The following is an 18,154-nucleotide window of genomic DNA, read 5'->3' as shown; positions in this document are numbered from 1 at the left end:
AAAAATACACATGATCATATTTGCATGCCAAATTAATATGTTACGTTATTATCAATTATAATGTGTCAGCAAAACACATCGTCATCAATTATGATATATTAGCAGTGTACCAAGTCAGCGTTATACAACATATAATGATAATGAGTAAGTCAAGTATTAGTTATAAAAATTTATTTAATTCAAAATAAAAATATAAAATTTTATTTGACTTAAAATAAAAATATAAAAACTTTTATTGAACGTGATCAAAATATAAAGACTTATTTGAATTTTTCTGAAATTTTTTTGATATTACACTTAAAAAATTTATTAAGATAATTTAATTAGTATAATGTAAGTGGAGCATGAACATAGAGATCAAACCGGCCGATTGCTCTACACGCTACCCTAATCTCAATCCTCCTCTCTGCCGCTTCTACTTCATCCTGTTTCACTCCTTGTAATCAGAAGTCCCATTTACAAACATCAATATATAGTAACCTACGTGGATAGAACAACTGGAAATATTTGCAGTTGTTTTGATCCCGACAGAGCCTAGCTAGGCCATCCGAGCAACAAAGTTCCATATATACTTGATTAATTTTGCCTATATTGATTTAGAATTGAATATGCACTCATCTCTTTTTAGCTCTAAAGGATCAAATTTTAAGAGCCAGTTTCAACGTAATTTTAGGAACTCATGATATAATAATTACATAAATTTCCTGGAGAAAGAGACTTTAGACTTTGCGCCAGCCCCTTGTGTTTGTGTCGTTAGCTTTCCTTGGTATTTAGCTTCTAATACAGTTTGCCAAGTGGCAAAAATTGAAGGAAATGATTAAATGGATCTTGATATGGTACAGCTTTAGAAGATGAATATATAGACCACTGCGGGCTGATCAGCTTCAAGGCAAGAACCGAAGCTGCCCAAAGTTTTCAGGCACCCTGACCCAGGGACGTACCCTCACAGCTTAAAACTACTCATCACAATAATGGATTACGGCAAAATATTACACTAAAAAACAATCAGAGTATCAAAATGACTCTGTTTAGAAGCACGCACAAGAGAACAAAAACAAACAGAAGCACTAAGAGAGGATCATGGTTTGGTAGCTGTCTACGCCAGTCCGCCTAGCTAGATGGTCTAATTAATCACCACCACAACCTCCACATCCGCCACCATCGCCACCATCGCCACCATCGCCAGTGCTGCAACAACCACCATCACAACAGCCGATAGTGACCTGATTCGGCGGAGGCTTGTCTTTCTCGTTATCCTTTTTCTCTTTGTTTTCGTTGTCGTTGTTTGCACCATCCACGCAACCAAAAATAATCATTGATATGATTGAAATTGCAATGAAAAGTTGGCACAGTAGCAGTATGCCACCAGAGAGATTAACAATACTCTCATCATTCTCCATGGCTTCAAATATTCGAGCCATCGTTAGTTACGAAACTCTCCTCCTGCAACTAGCTATGATCCCTTATACATGCTGATGTCCATTCATTGCTTCCTTCTTATATATATGTGAAGGGCCTCTGTGATTTCCTAGTTTCTTTCTAATGAGGGAACTTGAAGGAAAAGCATCCTCGCCTTGGTTTCTTCCCAGCACTTTCCTTCACAACAATAAAAATTTCTAAATAATACCATGTTTTTATCTATGTGTTTCTTTCTGCCGTCTCATTTGCCAAGTCAAGGTTTCATATCCAAGCCAGATAAACACACAAATGTGTATATTCTAAGCTCCTAAATGATTCCCTGATACCGGATATTCTCAGAAGATTAAGGATCTATTTTCAAAGTCAGTTTAATGATCCAAATTAATTATAACTGTTGAATTCTTATTAAGGCTAATACTTTAACTTAATACTAACTGTTGACAAAATTGTGGTCTCCTGGTTATCTTGTGTGACCTAACTTCAATACGTTCACACTTGGATAGAGAAAAAATGGGATATATCGAGATGAAAAGGATAGGGAAGATTGATTGTCCTTTTGATGGTTCAATTCCTAAAGTACTTCGGCTAGAGAATAGATGATGCCACATTAGTGGTGTACATTTATATGTAAAGGATCGCTATTTATCTTCCTTTGTGGGTATGGTTTTGTTCTGTTGGAGAACAGAGTATTAGAAACAAATAATGCTGAATCATGAGACATTGAAACCTACCAAGGCAAAATAAAACCCTTTCAGGTCTGATGCAAATCTTAATCGATGGGTTGGTTTGAAAATATTTACTTCTCTTTTGTACTTATAATGGTAAGATACTAGCAGTTCAAGTTGCAGGCACATGCCACATGGAGAGTCACCTCCAGGTTCCAGAATAAGAAAACAAAAGCCAAAGATATGAGATTTGAGATCAAGAAATTGGTTTTAACCAGATTTTCCTCTCACTATCACTTTCTGTAATAACCATCCTTAAGTCAAGAATATGGTCCTTGTTACCTCAGGCTCCAATATTCTAGGACAAAAATTCTAGAAGCAGAGAAGAAAAGGTCTAAGATCAGTTCTAATTAACAGAGCTTGATAGAAACATTACTCAAATTTGTTGAAAAGTTAAAGGCTGAGCTTTGAAAGGCAGCTATTTTAATGTTTATCTAGGTTATCACTTTCTTATAGTTAATGTTTTTTGTCTCAACTATTTGGTTCCACTGATGTGCATCTGCTACTCTGCTGATTTCATAGTAAAAACATATATCAAGTTCTGCTGTCTCACCAAATGAGCTAAATATTCACCTAAGTATCCAGTCAAAACTCAAGTTACTTACCCATCAAAGTAATGCATTAAGAGAAATAATGTGGAACTTGGATGTGAAAAAGGGAGAGAAAGAGATGAGAGTTGAGAAATAGCAAATTAAGATAATTTTTCTCTTCTGACACATGGCTTAATACAATTCATGTCAGTGCAATAGACAGCAGATAAACATCTATCTAAGCTAGACCTTGCCAGATGGTGTGCAGACAAAAGGGGGCAAAAATTGAAAAAAAAAAATTCAAACAAACCCATGAAATATCTCAGTTAGATGAAGTTTTATTGTGTATTTCTTCAGATTTTCTTAAATTTGACACGTGCTACTCCTAATCTCTAAATTACAATGTAAAACTAACATCTATGCAACCATTTCCCATAATACAACCTTCGGCCAAGGAGGAAGAAAGTATCCACTGGCTGCCTCTGCAAGGAAGTGCACCAAACAGCACTATCTATGAACCTAAAATTAGAAAGTGGACTTCTTTAACTTACTATACATGGACAAAACAAACCTTTTACTTAGGCAGAGGTATATCTTTGAACCTTCTATTAGACTCTAAGTTCTACAGGGAAAAACCATCTTCCTTCTCATTGAATGTACCAGTTGATTTGGCCAGTCCACCACATGTAACTACTTCCTTTATTCTCCCTTTTTGTGGGGTTTGTCCACTGCTAAAACACATGTAGATCAAGTTATGTACATAATTTGTGTATGCATAACTGTGGTGGTAGTTTCACTGGTTGAAAAGTTACTTGAAATAAAATTGACATTCTATATTTGCATGTAGGTTGAAGACAATGGTAAATATGATACAATGGATCAATTTAGTGCAAGTAAAAAAAGATAAAAAATTAGAGTTGAAAACCATGTCCAAAGTATAAAATTTATCAAAAGTACTTGAGCTTCCATTTGACCAAATGACAGTAGAAGGGAAGAATAACTTACCGACTGAATCAATGTCTGTATGTACGAAGAAACTTGCTGCTACTATCAAATAGCAAAGAATGAGCATGAGTCCTTTAAAGTAGTTAGAAGTTCCCTCCTGCAAGGTCAGCAGAATTAGCAATTAAGAACCATTCATTATAAACAGAAAAGTCTTCCGGAAAAATTGAAACAGTTTGATTGCTGAAAATAAAAAATCTTTCACATTTTATCTTTCGAAAAGTTATTTCTTGGTAAGAAATTGTTTCAAGGCTATGGGATTTGAGATGTTCACATCTAAATATGTTCCACACTCTTCGTTATCAAGATCAAATGCAGGCTGTACAAGATAGTTTTTCCTGCTATCTGCAGGCACAGGAAAATACTGCCATATTTACATGTGTTCTAGAAGACCAATTTTCTGAAATAGCAAACCTGCAACATGAAAGCCACCACTATCACAGCAAGAAAAAGCGTAGCTGTCTCAAAAAGTTGAAAATTTAAGTCCAAAGGCTGCCCCATGATCCATGCAATTATGACGCAAAACGGAATCTGCAGTCATTACAAGAATATACTAAGAATCTATAATGAGGAAGCAAAAGTCACATATTTCATGTCACTGTAAATATGAATAGAACATTATAAAAATGCAAGGCAGAAATTACTCAAGCATAACTAATTCTTTATGGCCATTATCTTTTTTTTTTTCTTCTTTTAAATGGTTGACTAATGATGATGACAACTGAGGCAGGTGTCTTTGCAATTTGTGCAAGTTAAGTTCTCCACCTTGCCTTGAAGCACAGAACAAAGCCTAGTAGGATACAACTACAACATAGCATATCTTCTACTAATTAGATAAGAATGTTCATTCTTCAATAATTCCTTTTTGCTATGTGTGTAGGAGTGAAATATTGTCTAACAGTCATTTCTTTGAAGTTTACTAATTCTTTTAGTAGCCTCAAACAGAGGCAAACACAATATCAATTATAAGGGGTCCTGTTCAGCAGCTAAAAAAGAAATTATGCTGAGTCCTACTGTTTCATCTGCAGCTGCTTTCATAAGAACTGACAACTTCTGCACCAGGAAAAATTTAATACATTTCTCCCTAATTTCTGCATTCTTCCTGGTAAAGGAAACACAGTATATAATAAGAGCTTTTTCTGTCCATTTGTACCAACAACTGAGGTATAACTGATAGTACCAAAATTAGAAAGCACAAGATGAAGCATATGAGGCGATTAACATGCATCTTCAATTGATAATAGGTTGCATGACTTTGTATAAAGTTTGCACCTACCCCAAACATGGCTATCTGTGTCGATGAGCCTATTGCCACTCCCAAAGAAATGTCCTGCACAAGAGATTGATTTTGTCTTGCTGAAGATTATGCTAACAAATTAATTATGCAGAGTTTACCGCAGGTGGACATACTTACAAGTTTATCTTTCATGGCAAACATAATAGCACCTGCATGCTCTGCAGCATTTCCAACAATGGGCAGCAAGATAACACTGATAAATGCTACGGGAATTTTCAAGGCAGTAGATGCTCCCTGAAAACAGCAATCATATACATTGTAAGAGCATTTCAAAAAGCACAATATACCTTGTAATATATAAACTTTTACTAGCATAATACTAGAATTCCGCACCTTGTATGATATGTGGAGAAAACATCTAAATTTTTACTGAATAGAAAAAAGGAAGCTTGGACACTTCAGAAATTTTTTTCTGAAAGCTACTTTTACAATCTCACAATTCAGAACGGAGTCAACAGACTACAATTACAGGCCAATGCTGAGTAAGCAAATTTTATCTCTTCCTTCTACGAGCTCGGGTTATGGAAGAAGGAGAAGAAGGAACCGAGAAGAAGGTATCAGCAACAACTGGGTTTATTGCGGGACAGCTCATGATGTTCATATCGATCTACTATGCGCCTCTGCATTTAGCATTGGGTAGACCTCATACAATAACTGTCCTAGCTCTACCCTATCTTTTGTTTCATTTCTTCTGGAATAATCACAAAGACTTTTTTGATTATAAATCTACTACCAGAAATTCAGTGCATATTCCTGAATAATCTCATTTTTCAATTATTCAACCATTTCATTTTACCAAGTTCAATGTTAGCCAGATTAGTCAAGGCAGAAAGGACAGAGCTTTCATCTAAAGAAGAAACCACAAACTTTCCTCATAAAAAACTTGGTCATTGCCAAAGGCATACCAAGTCACTAATCATGTAATACAGGACTTGATATGGTAACTGGAAGATAAATTACCTCTATGGCATCAACCAAATATTCTGAGAGTACTGCAATCCACACAGTCAGAATAGATAGCCATACTATTGCTTCCCACATGGAGATCTCAGGGGCTTCATCATCCTCTGAAATTTCAGTCTCACTCTCTCCCTGAAAATCATGACATCTATCAGATATGCTATAAATGAAAGATCCAAGAAGATCAAGAAAAACTAAAACAAGGCTTCAAGACCATTTATGCTTTCCAAAACGATTTTCCTCTGTTACAAAGGCAAATTCAATTAGCAAAAGCTATTAAAGGATCACTGCTTACAGGGATCAAGTTCAGTAAATCATGTCTTAGAGCCAAGATAACAGCACATAAGTAACAACTCTAATCAAGACCAACCTCATTGTCCTTGACCATAGCATATAGTTTCTTCTGGCTCTTCAACTGAAAGTAGAGATAGGCAGCATATGCTAAAAGCATGACACAGCTACTGAACCTTGAAAGAGCCAACTCAGACTTCCCAAAATGCAGTTCTGTACGTGTAGAATGCAAGACAGCAGGGAATAACAGTCCCATGACTGACATCAACAACAACCCAGAGTTCACTCCAGCAGCTGCCTATAAAGAACATTAGCATTATTCAATCCTTTCCCGAACAAATTACAAAAGTACAACAACTAACGGAAATGTAAGTAAGCGCTTTATTTCTTGATCTAAAATTTAACTGTTACGTAGTGTCAACATACCTTATTAAACACTTGTTCCCTCTTCATAATGACAAGTCCTCCACTGAAAAATGCACAACCAAGCACTAGCAACATGTTGGACAAAATCGAGCCCAGTAGTGACTGTTGAACAACACGAATCATGCCATTTCTCAACGCAAAAATTGATATGATCAACTCAGTTGCATTTCCAAAAGTAGCATTTAAAAGCCCACCAACTGCAAAGCTCAGTTCAAAGTACAACAAGTTACTGCAAATGCAAATTAGTTAGTCGTAGAAGAAATTCAGGTTAATGTGTGACATCTGTTAGGTTTTGGATATTTCAGTTATCCCTATAATGAGGCAGATGACCATACTTTCAAATTCATGCTTCACAGAAAATGCAAAATTGCATTTGATAGGAAGGTTGTTTAAGAAAAATTTCACATAGTCATTGGATTTCAATCAGTTTTTCATAAATGCAAAAAGTGACTGAATTCATGAATGATTTCCGATCATTTTGAAATTGTTATCCTCTATACTTTTGCACTGTCAATGCATAAAGCTTAAAAAGTAGAGGCAATAGGTTCTCACTAATGAAATCTGGCATATTGATATAAACCAAAACTTTGATGCTGAACAAATTTGAATGTTTACTTCTAAAGAATGGAAAAGAGGGAGACTTCATTAAAATTAAAAATAAAATCACCTGTGGGTCCAGTGAAACAAGCCAGCTGCCTACATAAAAAATAACCCCATCTGTATTAGGCACTAATCAATCCACATAATTGCAGCATAAACTAAGTGCATTTTAGAAGGGAGTGCATGCCACAATTTAACAAATGGTCCAAGAACCTAAACTAATTTCTCCTCCTCATAAAAAATCAATAAATGAACCTTTTGACACTTTTAGACAAATACTATAGGGTTCAATTCATTTGCTGAAGCAGCAGTGTTTGGAATATCCATTACCAACAGAGATGTTGTCCAGAATCAAACAAGTCAAGAAATCACAGAACTTTACATGTGAACAAAAAAAAAAAAGGATACAAATGAGAGAGCAATGAAGCTTACTCTGTAGCATAGCCAAGCCGCTCAGCCAGTGGTATGATCCCCAACAAGCTCAAAGGAAAAACTAGACCCTGAAACACACTTGAAAAAATAAGGCTACGCTTGGTTGTTACTAATTTCTTTCCCAATTTGCTTTTGTTTCCTAGATGTTGCTATAAAGCAAAACCGTTAATAGAAAGCAAAATCATAATTGATTAGAATGTGACATCAATTTTAACATAATTATGATGCATATAAAAGCAAAGCAGATACATATAAAAATTATTAACCTTCAAAAATATTGTTTATATTTGCATTAAAAAATAACGATCACACCAAACCTAAATGAACATGCAATCAGTATATCTATGATATGGGAAATACTGGCAGAGAATGAAATGAGGAGAAAACTCACATGATAACCAGTAGCTTTTTCGACAAAGATGGCTGCAGGGCCAAAAATCATAAGAATATTAAGTTTGGTAGAGAAGACAACAATCCTGATGCTATTCCACACATTATTGTTGCACTTCATGTCAATTATATCGCTGCAATGTGTTGTCTCTTTAAAGAAATGCTTCTTCATCGTTATTGAGTCAGCACTTGCCAGTTTTTCATCTTCAAGTTCCAGCACTGCTCTTTCCTCCAATGATAGAATCTATTCAAACAATACCCTTGTTTTTCTCAAAAATCACCATTCAACAAAACAAAAACAGAAAAACACACAAAAACTTGCATCCAAAGAAATTAAAGAAAGAAAGAAAGAAAGAACCTCAGCATGGGATTGAATCCGAACAAAGGGTCGATTGTTGCCGAGGTCAATGCTTTTGTTGATGTGATGGTTGGTTTCTGGGTCATCCATGGAGTAGTTTCAGTTTCAAACAGAGAAAAGAATGAAATTTCCATGTCCAAACAGGTAATTCATGTTCCACACAAAACCATTGATTCTTCCTGAACACTTGGAAGAAAAAAAGAAAATGGATTGTCCGTTGGGGATTGTTCTTTCCACGTTTTTGTGTTTGTCTTTGTCTTGAAAGAATGGAAACTTCAAGGAAAGCGAAGAAACGACCTCTAGAAACTTATAAGTTGTAAAAAGTCAATGCGTTTGGTTTTCTTCACCATCCAAAATGACGGAGCAAAGGAAAAAGAAAGGGAAGACGGAAGAGAAATGGGGTTTGAGAGGGAAACAAAAAAAGAACGACTCAAACGAGGAATGAATCAAGCGGCATTGTCGGTAAACTTTTCACGGCTATTTTTCAGAGAGAGAGACTCTGCGTCTCCGTTCGAACAGGGGAATGCCCTTCGAATTTTACAACACAAATTAGAAAGGCGCCGTTTTTGAGTCTTTTCGTCTTTGCAATGCAAAGTCAAATAGTCAATTTTGTATGCGGTTTCCCACTTCGACCGTTACCTTTGGTTTTTCTCCTCATCCAGATTTTGTTTTTTGTCGTCCTGTTATAAAACAAATTTGGCCAAAAAATGTACTAATAAAATTGTGAATTAATTAATTACCCTATTTATTACAATTACAAAATGCATTAAATCAAAATAATTTGTCAAATTTCAATTCATTTGTAATAACAAAACCATATTGTGGAATATATATTTATTAATCATGATACTCCTAATCATTATGAAAATTTATTTATTTTTATATCTATATAAATTTATATTTATATTTAAAACCGTATGTATTCAAATATAAATAAATAAATAAATTATACGATAGGAAAGAGTAATAATAAAAAGATAAATCGTGTATTTGTATAATCATTTAATCATAACACGACAAATTATAATAGAAAATCTTATCAATCAAAACACTCAAACAAATTCTATTATTTTTTTAAAAAAAAATGGTAACAATAACAAAAGCGATAATAACATCATGTTGCTTGCATATCCAACTATAAATTAGGTTTCATATGGTTGATATTAATTCTTTATTTTTTAAAAAAATATTAAAAATAAAGAAAAATAATAAAAAATAAAATATTATTTGTTTATACATAAGAACGGGAAAAAACCTGCCTAACTTCTCATACTAAGAGAGCCTATCATGTCGTTAACAAGTAACGAACGCAAATCTAAAGGTAGATTGATCAAAGTAGCCGTTCCCAACGAACAATGCTGAGACACATTAACAAGAAAATTTGTACGCATGTTAACTTCTCTTAAAATATGACTAATATCTCTCACCCAGCCCTCTCGGATCAAAACAATACAATCATGACCTAGAGTAGTGTATGAATGAGATGTCACCACGCCCTCCCTAAAAAATTGAACTGCCACTGCCGCTGCCACATCCAATTCCACAACTAGATTGTTTAATTGCAATCTCTTTGCCAACAACAAACCCTCTCTAATGCTCCAAAGTTTCGCTGAAAAACTATCCATAGAGTCAATGTTGAGGATGAAACCACCAGTCCATTTCCCATTATTATCTCGTATCAATCCACTTGCAGATGCACACCCTAAAATCGATTGATAAGCACCATCCGTATTAAAAATAAAGTAATACGATTATTCATGTGGCTTCTACTTTACCCATCTTGACCACCCTATTGCTACATTGCTTCCTTTCCATGGCTTATCTAATTTCTCTAATAAAATGCCGAGACTTATTCCACAACCTACTAGGAGTTTGTTTGGTCTGACTTTTTTCTAACTTAAAAGTTATTATGAAGTTCTTATGAAAAATAATAATTTTTAAAATTAAGTTAAAATTGTTTGATAAATTTTTTTTTATAAGTTTTTTTTATAAATTATAATTTTTGTTAAAATTATCATAAAAAAGTATTTCTTTTTTTTTGAGAGGGTAATATTGTAATTATTTGTAATAAATGAAGATATTTTTGAAACAAAAATAAAAATTATTTTATATTTTTAAAAGAAGAGAATAAAAAGCTCATCTTTAGAGTTTTTTTTAAGCTTTTTTTTTAAAAAATTTTATTCTAAAAAAAAAGTTATTTTTTAAAGAATTTATCAAAAAATCATGTTTAACTTGACTTTTACTTTTAAAAAATAGATAAGTTGAAAAAAAGTTAGACCAAACATACACTAGGACATAAAACAAGACCAAACATACACTAAGACATAAAACAAGTTGCTGAAAAATCAAAGTATCCATACCTTTCCAAAATTCTCAAAATATCATAATAAATTGCGCACTCCACAACACATTATCAATAAAACTAATTTTACTAGAATAGTTTCTCCAAAGCCATTCCTTTCACTCTAAATTAAAAAAATTGATCTCATCAATATCAAAACGTAACCCATAACTCCAAACCTCTTTTGCATAAAGGCAGTCTCTAAATGAGTGCAAAGCTGATTCAATACCATGTAGGCATCGGAAACAAGTCGCATCCTCCACGATCTTTTTCTTCATTCATATTGAGTTTATCATGAAACAAAGTTCACGTGAAAAACTGAACATTCTTTGTATAGTCCAGATGTCAAATCCACTTGAGATTATCCAGTTACAAGTTTTCCAATCTGTTGAATTTGTATTAGTCTATAGGTGGAGCTAGCTAAGAAACCTCCATTACACCCATCACACCAAATATTTTGGTCCACTCAAGCATTAATTTTTGAAATTGAGATTGCTCTTATTTTCAATAACTTAATTAAAGAAAGTAGGTGTCCAGTAGAATCAAGTTGCCATTCCTTACTGCCATCAAGAAATTCAACAACCTTTCGAAAAAGCAACTTATTTTCAACGATACTAAAAATATAACGAATGAAAGAACTATCACCCATTTATTAATTATTTCAAAAACTAACTTTATCATCACCAATAATTCATTATTTATCTAAGTTCAATAATGTCCTGCACTTCAAAATACCTCTCCAAGTGAAAAAAACAGCAGAGGTACAGACCTCCAAACACGATATAAACTATAGAGTCTTAAAAAAAATTTAAATCCGACGTCCATGGAATGAAAAATAAATAACAAAAAGCTTTAACAATAGTGAAAAAAGGCTTAGTTGGGCTTAATTAGAAATAGGGGCCCATTTTAAACATTTAAAAATGGGCTAAAGCAGGATATAAATGCAGCCCAGGATAGCAAATCCCAATGCTTTTATTGCCCGTAGGCCCAGCCTGCAGGCAGGTTTTCTTCCCTCTCAATTCTCAAACGATCAGAAAACAAACAGGCACCCCCTAGTTTCTAGTCGTTCGTAAATCGGCAAGAACACAGAAAAACAGCCGAAGGAGAAGCCAAAAACAAAGAAAGAATGGGAACAAAATCTCGAGGCGTTAAGTCCAGACCTTGCAATTCGATACCTCCTTCAAATCCCTCCCTCATCTCCCCTCCTCTCCTCCATCAGGTACCTTTCCCTCTCCTTTTTTCCACCTTCTGTTTGTTTCTCGGAAATCCACGACATAAAAGAAAAACAACTGTAGAGAATATTTTCTTTTCTTTTTTTGCACTTAATCGCTTTAAATTTTTGAACTTTTCTTTCGTAATTATATAAAATGTGACTAGGGAGTAGGAACAATCTCGAAAATATCTAAAAATCATGCCGTATTTAAAGATAATGATAAAATTAGTAGAACTTACTCTGTTTGTGTCTCGAGAAAATTGAAATTATGTCAAAAATGCTTTACCTCCTTAAGCATTGAAGCGTTTCCTATGTATTGTGGAAATGTAGATTAATCTAAATGCTGTCAAAATGTTAGTGTAATATGACTTAGTTCTGCTATTCTTTTTTAACAAACTTTTGCCATAGGATGAAGCTAATGAAGAATATCGTGTAGATGGTACTGATTGTGGAGCATCGGAGGGTGCTGGCTCCAGTCAAGATAATGATAATAATGATGATGATGTTGTAGTTCCTGATTCTGTTGAAGAGGTGGATAGATGTGCAGGAGAAAACCATGGTGCAGGGCCTAGCAGAGAATGTATTTTTGTAGATTGGTTAGAACAAGAGTCTTGTATTAGATGCAATAGCCGAACTGGTCAGGTTTTGGTTTGCAGTGAAAATGGCTGCCCGGTTACTATACATGAAGTGTGCATGAATTGTAATCCTAAATTTGACAATATGGGTAAATTTTACTGCCCTTACTGCTGGTACAAGCGAGAACTAGTGAGGACCAAAGAGTTGAGAAGGAAAGCTATGTTGGCAAGGAAGGAATTGTCAAACTTTATATGTTTGAAGAGAGATGGTGGAAATGAGGAAATGCAGGTAGATGAAACAGAAACCATGAAAGCTGCCAGTGTATCAACAATGGCGGGGAAGATAAATACTGGTGATTCTGAAAATGGGCTGAATGATAAAAATAATGAGAGAATACATCATGATCAGGAGGAAACACCGGGTGTTGAGTCCATAAGCAAATCTGATGAGGAAAGAAACTCTAGAGCTCGTGGGTCTGAAAATTTTGGGGATGGAGAAAGGATACAAGATGAGGATATAGAAAATGCTTCTGATAGTGAAGATGATGAAATTGATGAGGATCAATGGCAAATACAACCAATTAGTTCAAGCCATTTAGAAATAGAGAAAGGTGCACTTCCTGTATCAACTAAAGAAACTTCTGACAATGTAGGTGTATTAGAAGAGAACAAGGAAGAGCCAGTGCTCCCAAATGCAGTTGGAACTACTATGGCACTAATAACCAGTGATGCTACATCCAAGGTGCCTGCAATTAAAAGTTTTGAGTTTGTATTACCTGATTTGAATACTGAGACACTCGTAGTGCGTCAAAAGCGTGTCAAACGAACAGCTCAGAAGGAGTGGCCTCAGAAAGTTGATTCACCAAAGATGCCATCCTCTGAACCAAGTACTAGTGCAAAGGATAAGAAGATGAACCAACAAGGAAAAGCTACAGCAGCAAAAAATTCTGTGCAATGCCAAGAATTAAACAAGCGATTGTAAGTTGTTAAGGGTTTTACATTTTGGCTAAAAGTATCCATGTTGAGCATGTTATATTTTGTTGCGAAGTCATAGTTAGTGCCTTGGTTTTTTGTTAACTAGTTACTACTATAGTAAAATTACCTTATATTTTCATCTAAATTGCAGTGTGAGTTCGAAATTGGGTACTGAAAAGCGTAGGCGATTACACTGGACAGCTGAAGAGGAAGAAATGCTGAAGGTATGATTAGGGACGCTATGTTCCTCCCTTTTTCTATATTTTGTATTTGCTAACATGCTATGCTTTAACTTTTGGGATCGATTCTACATGATTTTTTCTACATATCTGTTTCTTTATTTAAATATATTTGAAACAATATTTTCATTGGTTAACATATATACTGCTTGGGGAACCAATCATTTTTTCTATAGATGTGTATAGTATTTTGTAAAAGTTTCCCACTGACATCCTATGCTAACTTGTTAAACAGGACATTCCTATTAATTAATAATTTTTTAAGTTGTAAGCTTCAGACACTCATATAAAACACACAGTTTCCTTAATAGTGTTGATGACTAACAAAAAAAGTTTCTACATGTCCTGCCCTATGCTATTTTCTAACTATTGGTAAGAATCAGTGCCGAATATCTTGAACAGATGAGGCATGCCTTTCTTTTGCCTTTTGCCTTTACAGGCACATGCCCCAGAAAGGTGCCTTGCCAGGAGTCACCAGACTCATAGGTGCTTTTGCTAGATTGAGCTAAGCCATAGTGTCTAGGCATGCATGTGTTTTGACTATCCTGATGTGATGGACAAGTTAGCAGGAATTCAATATTTAATTTTCTCTGTTCCATCAATTTTTTTCTTTATTGCCATATATTTTTATACTGCAGGAGGGAGTGCGTAGATTTTCAAGTATAGTGAATAAAAATATCCCCTGGAGGAAAATTTTGGAGTTTGGTCATCATGTTTTCCATTCAACTCGTACTCCAGTTGACCTTAAGGATAAATGGAAGAATATTATAGCCAAAGAGGCCCCAAAGTAACAGGGGAGCATGATTAAATCTGGAGGTATAAGGTAATGTTTTTAGTTGTTGATATGTCTGTCTTGCTGAAATTATCTCTTATAGAGGAGGTGGGTGGCTAGGTGCCTGATATGTGAAAAGTAGTAGTTATTGTTCTATAATGCATTTGGATGTTTTTAAATTGTTCTATAAATTGGATTTTGTTTCTTTGACCCCCCTTTTTATTAAGGTGATGCCCAAGTTGCCACATGGTTGTACATTTTTGACAAATGGGTGACTCTGGAATTTAACATTTCCTAAAATCTTTGAGTGACCAACTTTCACTTTGATTTGGTGTTTTTGATTCCCTAACAGGACATTAAAAGTATAAATGATATTTGAGATGGGTCAGCAGTTAGGATTTGTTCAAAAGTTCTCAGTCATGGTAATATTAGCCATCAAAATGTCATACCCTTTACCCTATCAGACTTTTAACCAAATTAAGGCCAGCTTTCTGAACTGGTTCATGCCAGTATATGGATTATCTTGGTAACTTTAAAACAGTGAAATCAAGCTTGGGATCAGGGTATCTAGTTTCAGAACTACTAGATCATAAAAATCTCTTGGCATTTGGCCAAAGAATTTTGTTTAGTGATGCAATAATATGCATTTTGTTCCAAAATGCCTTCGTCAACCCAACACTACTCTCCACCCAACAAAAAAAATAAAAATAAAAATAAAAAAAAATGAAAAAGAAGTAAATTTAGGACACAACAAACATACAACATATTTGCAGACTTTGTTGTCATCAGGTGCTTCTTATATTTTCTCTTTCAGACAATGGGCAGCGTCTGAGCTCGGGGATGTAATCTCTGCTGTGTTATAAGGTCAAATTTCCTTTTGATTTCACCTGGCCTGATTGCATTCTTGGTCCAAGGAAATGGAGAAAATAGGCCTTTGCAGGGAATGATATGGAAAGTGTATATATATATATATATTCTTTTTATTCAACTTGAATATTTTAAGCAGTGTAGATGTTTTGACATTTTCAGCTTCAGTCACTTGTTCTATATTGTAGTCCACTTATTTCCATTGTTAGACTATTTTTCAGACTCTCACAAGCAAGTCATGCAAACCACATATTCATGTTTTATACATTGCACTTGCATCGATTGCAAGCAAGTCATGTCAATTAGATTTATATGTTTTTAAGCCCCTAGATTTAAAATATATCCTTGTAATTCAAGATGCTTAAATTTTTTTTCCTTTTATTTTTATAATTGATTTGATGTGGCATAGCTCATCATCTATGAAAATGTAGTAAAACTCTTGTAATGTTTTCACTTTTCTGCCAAATTATATTCTTTAAACAATTAAATTTGTTATCTCCAAATATAAGCTTTCCTTTCTCCTATTCCTTTCGCTGCTACGGGTGTAAAGACTGACCACTGCTCTGTCTAAGTAACTTTTATATAGTGTAGACATTCTCCTCCCCTTGGGTGGACCAACATTTAATGTAATGGCATATGAGAATAACAATGATTTGGTTATCAAGGAGTGAAGGAAGTGATTGCCTGCTGAAGAGCGAGTGTAAATCAGCTTACAATCGATCATGTTGTGAGCATCGATTTGTAGTTTTAGTAGTGTTCAGTACGTACACAGATTTGCCAACTTACATTCAGACATGTGTCAGGATGGGAAATGGGAGGGGGGAAGGGGTGTGGAAAAATGTTAACGAGGTTCTTGATTTTGTCGAAACAATAGTCTGTACCAACAAAAAATAAAGAAACAATACCTTTTTGGCAGTCTGTGTTTAAGCTAGTTTCTGAGTATTCAATGCTAATGATGAAGGCGATCATAAACTTTTAGGCGTGCGTTTCAAGGTTGTAGGTCTATTGTTGGAGTTTGTCTTTCCAGCGGGTGCAGCAGCAACTTATCAACTTCATATAATAATGCGATTGTTGCAGCAATCACAAATCCTTTGTTAGCTTAAGGGTAAGGGTGTTCTATTTATATAATATAGCACAAGAGGACCTGTTTATGAGCAACAGAACGCGTGGTTTCTTTGCTAGTAAGCACAAGAGTATCTAGTATTATCTGAGTTGATGGCAAGGTAATCCAAGGTGCAATTTAGTCTTCAGTTTATGATTTGGGTTGGTAGTAAATTAGAAAGCAATAATTGGATTTTATCTTATATTACGTGGATTATCTAAGTTATCTTTTTTGTGTCTAGCAATAGTCTTGTACTCATTCATATTATTAATTATTTGTCAGCATATGAATTTAAAGGCACCAGACAGGCGGCCTGAACTTGAATTTATATATATATATATAAAAAAAAAACAAAGGGTGTACTCTACAGGAAGAACTACCGACATTCTTAGGCATTAAAACTCATATGAAATGCACATGATAGGTTTATCGAAATGTAAAATTGCAAGGAAACTACAAAATGATGAAAGAATGCAATGATCAAATATGGAACTTCACCTCCCATATTTAAAGATTTAGAACATAAATAATATCACAGTTTTACCAGAAAAATCCATAAACATGTAAGGCAATAGATATGATACTAACTCAAAAATAATTTCAAGAATTTTTTTAAAATTTACATTTTATAAAATTTTAAATCTCTAAATATAATTCATATATTTATTTGTTCCAAAGAAGCAAAATTTTCATCTAGTTAACAATTTTGAACCAACCATAATCAAATATTCACATCAAAGCCTATACAAGATAAAAGACATGCTAACCAAAACTCTTGTCAAATAAATCAAATTTCTCAAAGATGCAAAAATATTGAAATCTGTAAAATTGGAGAAAAATAAAAAAAATGAGTACAACCACTTAGCAAGTAATCGATATCTCTTCAACTAAGTATGCTTAAAACATTTAAGTCAACATAATCAATAATAGAGATATCAAAGCAAAATTTTGTAATTTCATTCATAAACATATTTTCTCTAAAACTTATACTTTTAAATAATAGAATTAAATATAATTTCACAAATATTATAAATTTTAGTGGTCCTTATATTATGTTGTGGACACATTTAACCCTAGTGACATAGGTTAGAATTAGAATGAAAACCATAATTAACTCTAACGACATAAGTCAAAAATATATGAGAAGTAATTGACGACTACATAAAACAAATATCACAAAAATCACTGTTTTCTAATTGATGGTGTGGTTTGAAATAGATTTCTTATGGCATAATATTTTAAAAAATCTTCTAAAATATTCAAAAAAATTTAAACAAGTTGTTATTCTTTTATTATGTTCAATCAAGCTCCTATACTTTTATTTTGAGTCAACTAAGCGCTTATACTTTTATATTGAGTCACATAAGTTTTTATGACTAATAGATGACTTAGTTAAAATGTCACTTGACATTGACATGGCGCTAATGTGATATGTTGACATGTTATAATAGATGATGATGTGACATGCTAATATAGCATGATGATATATATGACTATGTGACAATTTTCATCTTTCACATTAGTACTATGTTAGCATCATATGAGTATAAAATAACAAGTGATATTTTGATTAATTTTAATTAATCAGTCATTAGTTATAAGGACTTATTTGGCTCAAAATAAAAATATAAGAGCTTAAA

At 33.9% G+C, this 18,154-nt stretch overlaps 3 protein-coding genes across 4 annotated transcripts; 2 read left to right on the top strand and 1 right to left on the bottom strand.

Moving 5' to 3' along the window:
* LOC18612542 (vacuolar cation/proton exchanger 3) lies at positions 2,997 to 8,957 on the bottom strand. The gene is made up of 12 exons (XM_007049400.2): positions 8,431 to 8,957; positions 8,074 to 8,316; positions 7,683 to 7,750; positions 7,318 to 7,346; positions 6,651 to 6,847; positions 6,304 to 6,522; positions 5,934 to 6,065; positions 5,091 to 5,207; positions 4,953 to 5,006; positions 4,091 to 4,207; positions 3,680 to 3,776; positions 2,997 to 3,402 (listed from the first exon to the last, which is right to left on the bottom strand). The coding sequence occupies exons 1-12, from the start codon at positions 8,518 to 8,520 to the stop codon at positions 3,374 to 3,376; spliced, it is 1,392 nt and encodes a 463-aa protein (XP_007049462.2). The 5' UTR covers positions 8,521 to 8,957; the 3' UTR covers positions 2,997 to 3,373.
* LOC108661002 (uncharacterized mitochondrial protein AtMg00370) lies at positions 5,312 to 5,897 on the top strand. Its single transcript, XM_018116600.1, is given in 3 exon segments — positions 5,312 to 5,318; positions 5,457 to 5,712; positions 5,714 to 5,897. Coding segments are annotated over 3 exon segments (447 nt in total).
* Positions 11,772 to 15,673, top strand: LOC18612541. Of its 2 annotated transcripts, none has more exons than XM_007049397.2 (5): positions 11,772 to 11,990; positions 12,393 to 13,537; positions 13,686 to 13,758; positions 14,412 to 14,589; positions 15,360 to 15,673. In XM_007049397.2, the coding sequence occupies exons 1-4, from the start codon at positions 11,898 to 11,900 to the stop codon at positions 14,562 to 14,564; spliced, it is 1,464 nt and encodes a 487-aa protein (XP_007049459.2). In that variant the 5' UTR covers positions 11,772 to 11,897; the 3' UTR covers positions 14,565 to 14,589; positions 15,360 to 15,673. The 2 variants fall into 2 exon arrangements, with proteins under 2 accessions (XP_007049459.2, XP_007049458.2); XM_007049396.2 differs by having other exon boundaries at positions 14,412 to 14,596.

This window comes from Theobroma cacao, chromosome 1 (assembly GCF_000208745.1).
Source record: "Theobroma cacao cultivar B97-61/B2 chromosome 1, Criollo_cocoa_genome_V2, whole genome shotgun sequence".
Taxonomy (NCBI): domain Eukaryota; kingdom Viridiplantae; phylum Streptophyta; class Magnoliopsida; order Malvales; family Malvaceae; genus Theobroma; species Theobroma cacao.
Note: the sequence above shows the minus strand (reverse complement) of the source record. Positions and strands in the feature narration are given on the sequence as shown.